Source organism: Glycine max, chromosome 11 (genome assembly GCF_000004515.6).
Source record: "Glycine max cultivar Williams 82 chromosome 11, Glycine_max_v4.0, whole genome shotgun sequence".
In the NCBI taxonomy this organism is placed as follows: Eukaryota; Viridiplantae; Streptophyta; class Magnoliopsida; order Fabales; family Fabaceae; genus Glycine; species Glycine max.
The window spans coordinates 33,637,113-33,645,612 of record NC_038247.2 but is presented as its reverse complement, the minus strand read 5'-3'; the positions used below and the strand labels follow the sequence as shown (position 1 = coordinate 33,645,612).

At 36.0% G+C, this 8,500-nt stretch overlaps 1 protein-coding gene across 2 annotated transcripts; it reads left to right on the top strand.

Moving 5' to 3' along the window:
• Positions 1-7,814, top strand: LOC100784373 (auxin response factor 8). 2 transcript variants are annotated; one of them, XM_006591218.4, is made up of 15 exons: positions 57-285; positions 513-756; positions 1,005-1,120; positions 1,286-1,384; positions 1,488-1,544; positions 1,649-1,804; positions 1,880-1,964; positions 2,811-2,901; positions 2,994-3,158; positions 3,246-3,368; positions 3,981-4,056; positions 4,837-4,984; positions 5,820-6,826; positions 6,903-7,093; positions 7,238-7,814. In XM_006591218.4, the coding sequence occupies exons 2-15, from the start codon at positions 714-716 to the stop codon at positions 7,413-7,415; spliced, it is 2,535 nt and encodes an 844-aa protein (XP_006591281.1). In that variant the 5' UTR covers positions 57-285; positions 513-713; the 3' UTR covers positions 7,416-7,814. The 2 variants fall into 2 exon arrangements, with proteins under 2 accessions (XP_014619664.1, XP_006591281.1); XM_014764178.3 differs by having other exon boundaries at positions 1-756.
• Positions 7,815-8,500: the final 686 nt, after the last annotated feature.

The window sequence follows — 8,500 nt, the reverse complement described above, 5'->3', positions numbered from 1 at the left end:
TACTGCAGCATGTCCAGCTTGGTCGGGACCCCCTTATATATGGCAAAGACCCTTCTTTTATTTTTCTCTCTCGTCACTTTCTCTCTCCTCTCTCATCACACTCACACTCACACCCTCACACACTCTTTCTCTCACTACATTGGTTCAAAGCCAAAATATCCTGACTTGGGTCTCAATCGAAAGTGATAGGCCACAAAAGAGAGCCTTTAGTTTTCAACACCAACAACACTTCAGTTCTCAGCTTTAATGGCGATCTCGGGGAACGTGCCACCGTTGCTAGTGCAGGTTAACTTCAATTGGGTTTGCTTTCTACTTTGAAAATTGCCAAAAAAACAAGGAGCCAAAAAAAAAAAGTAAAAAAAAAAACAAAACTTTGGTTGTTGTTGGAAGTGTGGAGGGTTGTTTTTGTTTCTGGGGTTTTTCTAAGGTGGGAATTTGTTGGGATGATGTTGTGGTTTTTGGATTTGGGTGTTGTTTGATATTGTTAAGGTGGTTGTGTTTTATGTGTGTAGACTATGGAGTGAATGCATTGGCATCATCGTGGTGGAGGGAGGATGTTGGGGGAATGCTTGTGCAATGGATTGAAGCAAATTGAGGGTAGTGGCTGCTTTAAGCTAGGGTTTCATGTGTTTAAGTGATTGGTTGATATAAATACTAGTGTAGTGTGTCTTTGTGTAAAGGGAGAAAAACAAAAGAAGGTAAAGCTTGATGATATGAAGCTTTCAACATCAGGGTTGGGGCAGCAGGGACATGAAGGTATCCATCCATTCATTCTATTCCAATTCTCTCTTTTACCTTTTTTTTATTAAAATTATTACTATTTTTTTTTGTTAAATTGAGCTAATATTCTGTGCTCTTAGTTTGGCTTCTTGTCATACTTGTATATAAATTTAAGGTGTCCCTTTCATACCCCCTTTTGTGTTGCTTGAACATGCTTGTGAGTATTTTAATTTTCCTTTTCTCTTTTTGATAATTTTGATTGATGTTTGAGCAATGATGGTTAGGAGGGGAGAAGAAGTGTCTGAATTCTGAGCTATGGCATGCATGTGCGGGGCCCCTGGTGTCCCTACCAACTGCAGGGACTCGTGTGGTTTACTTCCCTCAGGGTCATAGTGAGCAGGTTTATTTATTTATTTTTAACTACTTACTCTACTCTTGATTGTGTCAATTTGCATAATACAGATGATACTGAATCGTTTCTTGCAAACTTGAGGTTGAAGCCAATTCAATAGATTATCTGTAAATGGAAATTGAGATGGATATGTTGTTGAATGTTTGATTCCAGGTTGCTGCAACAACTAATAGAGAAATTGATGGACATATTCCCAATTATCCTAGCTTGCCACCCCAGTTGATTTGCCAACTTCACAATATTACAATGCATGTGGGTATACTATGTTTTTCCTTTTAGTTATGTATGATGGTTGAGGTATGATTGCCTACTTTTAGAGTAAATTCATTGAAATGGAGTATGCATTAATTTCCAGGCAGATGTTGAAACGGATGAAGTATATGCTCAAATGACATTGCAGCCATTGACTCCGGTATCCTGTTGTTCTTTGATTAGCTCAATGTATGTGTTGTGAACTTGTGAACCTCTCTTTATGATTCTGTAATTGATATTTCTTTTTTATCACTTTGGATGTAGCAAGAGCAGAAGGATACATTTCTTCCTATGGAATTGGGCATTCCTAGTAAGCAGCCATCAAATTATTTTTGCAAGACGTTAACAGCCAGCGACACCAGCACACATGGGGGATTCTCTGTTCCTCGTCGTGCAGCTGAGAAAGTTTTCCCTCCACTGGTAGGTTTCATACTTTGCCTTTTGTTCGGCTCTGGTTGGGTATGATGCATTATCTTATTTCTGCATGCTATACAGGATTTCTCGCAGCAACCGCCGGCACAGGAACTAATTGCTAGGGATCTCCATGATGTTGAATGGAAATTTCGACATATTTTTCGAGGTAGTATTCTAGTTCCTTATTGATTCAAGTCTCATGATCTTGTTAGTTTATTGTGTGGATTAGGGACTTTTGCTAAAGATTTTGAGGCATGGTACTTTAGTAGTTAACACTGTCTAGTATATCTTAATGATTTTTTAAAAAAATCTGAAACGTCCCTATACTTTTTCGGTAATTTTTAAATGAGTTCTTGTAGGTTAAAAACTACAAAATAGGTCCTGTAGTTTTAAAAATGTTTCCATTGTGGTCCATAAATCTAGACTATTGTTAGGTCCCTACAAGGACTCAATTAAAAATGTTTGAAACTTTGATGACTCTATAGTTTTTAAACTGGGGGGGGGGGGGGGGGGACCTATATAAAAACCTTGAAAGAGTACAGGGAAGTGCAGATTACTGTAATCTGTCTTAAATGAATAAGATCTGGGAAGCCTCCTGTTTGTACTTTGTGTCTGATATGTTTTGTTTACTACTTGCTAGATTTTTTCTTCTGTAGTTTTCACAAGTTTCACTGATGTGCATGCAAATCCATCAACTGTATCAATACAACTATTATGAACATATCCCAATCCTCTTAAATATTTGGTTATTGGTAGTTGTACCGTGCAAGAGAAAAATTATTTCCGTTTCCTTGTTTTAAATTAATGTCATGATTTTGCCTGTATATATTTTGGTTTCAGAGTCATTCAGTCTACTGCAACAGAAGCATTAAACTTTAAGTTCACAATTGTTAAATCGGAGATGTGTACTAGTGTCATTATTAATTGTACTACTTGTACATGATCACAAACTTTTAGCTCAATAAAATTTTCTGCACTTGCTGATGTGCTTGTTGCATTCATATTATTTCAGGACAGCCAAAACGACACCTTCTTACTACAGGCTGGAGTATATTTGTTAGTGCCAAGAGACTTGTGGCTGGAGATTCTGTGCTTTTCATATGGTATTTTTGCCTCTTTAAGCAACCTTTTCTTGCCCCCCGAATGCTTTAGATAAATTATTTTTTATGTTTTTCCTATGTATTTTTACTTTTAGGAATGAGAAGAATCAACTTCTTTTGGGAATACGTCGTGCCAATCGACCGCAAACTGTAATGCCGTCATCTGTTCTATCCAGTGATAGCATGCATATTGGACTTCTTGCAGCCGCTGCCCATGCTGCAGCAACCAATAGCTGTTTTACCGTATTTTATAATCCAAGGTTGCGAATGTTGTCTACACACTTCCACTTTTGATACTTCTTTATAAGAAATTATAATGCTTCTTTTAACAGTTAGATCATTGGCAGGGCTAGTCCATCTGAGTTCGTCATACCACTTTCAAAATATATCAAAGCTGTGTACCATACACGTATTTCTGTTGGTATGCGTTTCAGGATGCTTTTTGAGACTGAAGAGTCAAGTGTCCGCAGGTACTTGTACACATTAGTTATTTTTTTTCCTTAAGCAACTATGGTACTTTTACTGTTTAAAATCTAGAGATATTTCTTGCGACCCTTAGATCAGTTAATTGTATTTTTCAGAGATAGACATACTTAATTTAAAATATGTGCCTTTTAAATAAATCAAGATAGTAATAGCTTGTCTTTGCCTGCAATAAAATGTTGCGTGCATGTATATAGTATCTATGCGTGCAAGTTTCTTGGTGAGCTACTGAGTAATTTGAGCCTGGCCTGGTTATAAAAGCCATGTATGCTGTAGCAAATGACATAGTAGTGGGAAATATCATATAGGTCAATTGCATGGTTGGCTAGTTCTAAGTTGGAATGTAAGAGAAAAAACTTTAGCTGCTGCAATCTGAAGAAATTAGATGCCAACTACTAAATTTGGGAGTCTGGAACTGTACTGTTTTGCCTATAAGTTTATTTATTATTATTATTTTTATTTTGGTACATGGGCTTAAAAACTTAGGGTTTATAATCTGAATGCAGTGGAAACCTAGTGGAAAAATATTATTCTCTGGTAATGCTACGCCATCCAATTTTTTCCTTTACTTATCCATGTGTCATCTTTTATTTTTGAAGGTATATGGGTACAATAACTGGCATAAGTGATTTGGATTCTGTTAGGTGGCCGAATTCTCATTGGCGCTCTGTCAAGGTAAGGAAGAATGCATTGCAATGTATTCAAAAGACTATACAACAGTGCATACCACTTCACAATTATACACCTTTTTATATAGACTGCATAAGGATGTAGTTATTTTAGATATCTGACCAGCTTAAATCATAATATATAATCCTGTTTCATATGATTTATTTGGTATTTCTTTTTTCTCATCAAACCATAGGATTTATTGCAGTGTCTGTAATATTGCCTCCATCTTTTCTATATTCTTATTTGCCCTTTTGCCAGCTATTACCTGAAATAACCCTTTGATGGAGCAGAGCTTATCAAATTTAGAATATTCAATTTAATATTTGTGGTTCCTCCTACCCCACACCCCCATTAAAATGAAAAGAAAAAAAACTATACTATCAATCAAGGGCTTTTGCACAGATTTAATAGGTAACTATACCCCACACCCCACACACCCATTTGAAAGCTATGAACAACTTAATTTTTTTTAAAACCCATTTTAGTTTCTTGTTGCTTTTCTGATACACAGGTAACTATAAATGCAAATCTAAGTTGTTTCTCATTTCCTCTTAACATGTTTTATCTTGTTCGACTGATTTTTTGTTCTGATTCCTATTATTACTACTACTACTACTACTATATAAATAAAGTAATTTTAGTCATAACACTACAGTCCTCTGTGATTGTCCTGAAAGAGAAAGACTGATCCATGTCAATAGCATTTTAAAAGTTTCAGGCTTTGATTTCATTACATATTTTAAGAAATTTGCTATTACTTGATCTTTATTCTGTTGTGGATAGGTTGGTTGGGATGAATCAACAGCTGGAGAGAGACAACCACGAGTGTCTCTGTGGGAAATTGAGCCATTAACAACATTCCCGATGTATCCGTCATTATTTCCCCTCAGACTGAAGCGTCCATGGCATCCTGGCACCTCATCTTTGCATGGTATTTTTTTCCCCTCAATGCCGACTTTTTTATTTGTAGATTTTGTTCTAATTACTGACTAGACTGTTAGTAAGGTACAACATATTTTTTATTAATAATAAAAGGATTTTCTTGTTTTTATTTGGATGGGGCCATGAATTGGTGTTTTACATTATGCAACTAGTATTGTTCAAGATTTAGTTAAAAAATGAAATTATTCCCAGTGATGTAAGAAGCAAGTATCCTAAATATTGGCATTTTGGCTCCATGTGCTTATCTAATATGTCTAGTATGCTTATCTGCATGGTGTTATATTCTGTTACATATCCAAGACTTATCCTATCCTTTTTTGGATATTTTCTATTCAAAACTTTATGGATTATTAAATGCTTAAACATACTGTGACAGCCTTAAATATGCTTATTCAAGTTCTTTTTCTCTATGCTTCATAGGGTTGAAGTGAATTTTTTTTTTATAAATATTGAAATTTTAAGTTTATATTTACATTCCTCCCTTCCTCCACCCACTAAAGGGAAAATTTTACATTTTCAATAGTCTCTTGCTTCTGTCCAAACATAATGCGATTTATTTTCTTGGGATAAAATGTTGTATATATGTTAAGAAATGCTCAAATTGTGTTTTCTAACAATTAATTATAAATGGAAATCAAGTTAGGCAAATTAGTTTTTTAGCTTTCATATTTCTTCCACTCTTCATGTACACAACCCGGGGATTATATTTTCTTTTGTTAATCACTTCATCCACATTTTGGGGTTGTAGTGTCTTCCAAGCCTTCTTTTTCCAAGCAAATGACAGTTATTTTTCCAAGCCTTCTTTACTAATAATCTTGTTACAGATGGGAGAGATGAAGCTACTAACGGGTTAATGTGGCTGAGAGGTGGACCTGTAGACCAAGGTCTCAATTCCCTAAATTTTCAAGGAGCTGGCGGTATGTTGCCCTGGATGCAGCAGAGACTGGATCCAACTTTACTAGGAAATGATCAGAATCAACAGTACCAAGCCATGTTGGCAGCTGGTTTACAGAACTTAGGTAGTGGATATCTCATGAAGCAACAATTGATGAATTTTCAGCAGCCTTACCACTATCTTCAACAATCTGGAAACAGTAATTCTCCTTTGCAACTTCAGCAGCAGCAACCAATTCAACAATCCGTGTCTTCTAACATGCTGCAGCCACAAACACATGTACTGACAGAGAACCTATCTCAGCACCTCCTTCAGAAACCACATAACAATCAAGAAGTCCAGGCACAACAGCAGCAACATACTTATCAAGACTCGCTCTCAATTCTGGGTGATCAGCTCCATCAGAGACAACACTCTGGCATTCCTTCATCATCATATTCAAAACCGGATTTCTTGGATTCGAGCATGAAGTTCCCTGCTTCAGTTTCCCCTGGGCAAAACATGCTTAGTTCACTTTGTCCCGAAGGAAGTGGCAGTCTCTTGAATTTATCCAGGAGTGGTCAGTCCTTGCTGACCGAACAGTTACCCCAACAGCAATGGACTCAAAAATATGCACCTGTGCAGGTCAATGCCTATGGAAGCACTGTGTCACATCCACAATATTCCGGAAAAGATTCTGTAATGGTGCTACCACATTGTAACTCAGATGCCCAAAATTCTACTCTTTTTGGTGTCAATATCGATTCATCTGGCCTTCTCCTCCCCACCACCGTCCCTGGTTACACCACCTCGTCCGCTGACACTAATTCATCAACAATGCCATTAGCGGAGTCTGGTTTCCAGGGTTCTCTATATGGTTGCATGCAAGATTCATCGGAGTTGTTGCAAAGTGCAGGGCATACTGACCCAGAAAACCAGACTCAAACCTTTGTCAAGGTATGAATTTCAAGTACTCTGCAGCCTTTTCAGCCTTTATTTATTTAAACTAGTTGTTAATTTTATCATTTCACAGGTTTACAAATCAGGGTCAGTTGGACGCTCACTTGACATATCCCGGTTCAGCAGCTATCATGAACTGCGTGAGGAGTTGGCTCAGATGTTTGGAATTGAGGGGAAGTTAGAAGACCCTCTTAGATCAGGCTGGCAGCTTGTGTTCGTCGACAGGGAGAACGATGTTCTTCTCCTTGGAGATGATCCGTGGGAGTAAGTACTTGTTTCATTGAAATATTCCATCCTTGATTTTTTAATTTTTAATTTTTAATTAAAGAAACATGCTATGATAATTTATTTCACTTGGTTTATGTTTGTTGACATTTTCTTCATTGTTATGTGTTTTACGTCTTGTAGATCATTTGTCAATAATGTTTGGTATATCAAAATACTTTCACCTGAAGACATTCAGAAAATGGGGGATCAAGCGGTAGAATCCCTTGCTCTAGGTTCAGGACAAAGGCTAAACGGCACTGGTGCTGAGTCTCAGGACATTGTTTCTGGACCACCATCAATCGGCTCACTTGAGTACTGAGAAAACTGAAACATGTATTCCTTCAGACCACCATGGTCAAGAGAATTTCTCTACATGTTTTATTACTTAAGTTGGAATATGTTGTGTATGATCTGTTCCCCCTTTCAGCCCTCCTTATTATTACTATCAGCATTGAAGAAAAGTATACATTTATGATTAAAAAAAACCCTTAGGACATGCTTCTGTGCCAATTTGAACTTGGAGCACTGCAAGCTAGAGTTAGTGTTAATGCTATTTTAGCATAATATTTGATCAAACTTTTGCATGAACTAATGTACTCTAGATAGGAAACTAGAGAAGGCTGTTTATGCTTGAGCTGTCTTTGTATTCTACAATGCCATTAGTTCCCAGTTAAGGGGTCGAACTTTTAACTCAAAATGTATGAGTAGTATTTTACTATATTGCCATTGAAACCATCACCTACCATGCACCGTTCTGCTGTTTCTTAAATGCTACAATTTGTTGCTCTACATAAAATTTGTGCAGGATTGAGTAATATTCCTCATTTGCTCTGTATGAAATTTCTATTTTGTTGGTAGCTACCTATTTGAACTTTTTACAAATTAGAGATTTTTATTTAAAAGAGAAAAAAAGGTTATACACTAATACTTTTTTAACAGTTATTTAATTATAATTTATAATTAATCATGTATGATAATTTTGTTAAGTTTTAAAATAATTATTTTCAAGTAATTTAAACAGATGACAATATAAAAATGTGTTTTGCATTGAATTCTTATTTAAGCTTTTTTAAAAGTTACTGACCACGCAATACTTGTTGGTTATGTTTTATTGGCGGATTTGTCTCGAGTAACGAGTATTACTTCAATTACTTTGAAGTTATAATAGCAAAACATCTTTCTGTATTTGGGTTTGGATTATGGCAGATCGCAAATTTTTGGTACGGAAGTTTTTATACAAAAGTTATTACGATTGATGACTGATAAGAAAATTTTTAGGGGTTTTTTTTATAAAAAAAGGTGATGTTAAGAAGGAAACAAATGATGTGCGTTTGACAACGTATTTTAGTAGTTTATAAGATACTTTGATGCAATTATAAGGTTAGTTTGTCTATAATATTAAAT

What these genes read in the sequence shown, in the direction of transcription:
- LOC100784373 (XM_014764178.3), top strand. Translation starts at nt 714, where the DNA reads ATGAAGCTTTCAACATCAGGGTTGGGGCAGCAGGGACATGAAG. An exon ending in AGACTCAAACCTTTGTCAAG is followed by an intron (nt 6,827 to 6,902) that starts GTATGAATTTCA and finishes ATCATTTCACAG; the next exon opens with GTTTACAAATCAGGGTCAGT. An exon ending in CTTGGAGATGATCCGTGGGA is followed by an intron (nt 7,094 to 7,237) that starts GTAAGTACTTGT and finishes TACGTCTTGTAG; the next exon opens with ATCATTTGTCAATAATGTTT.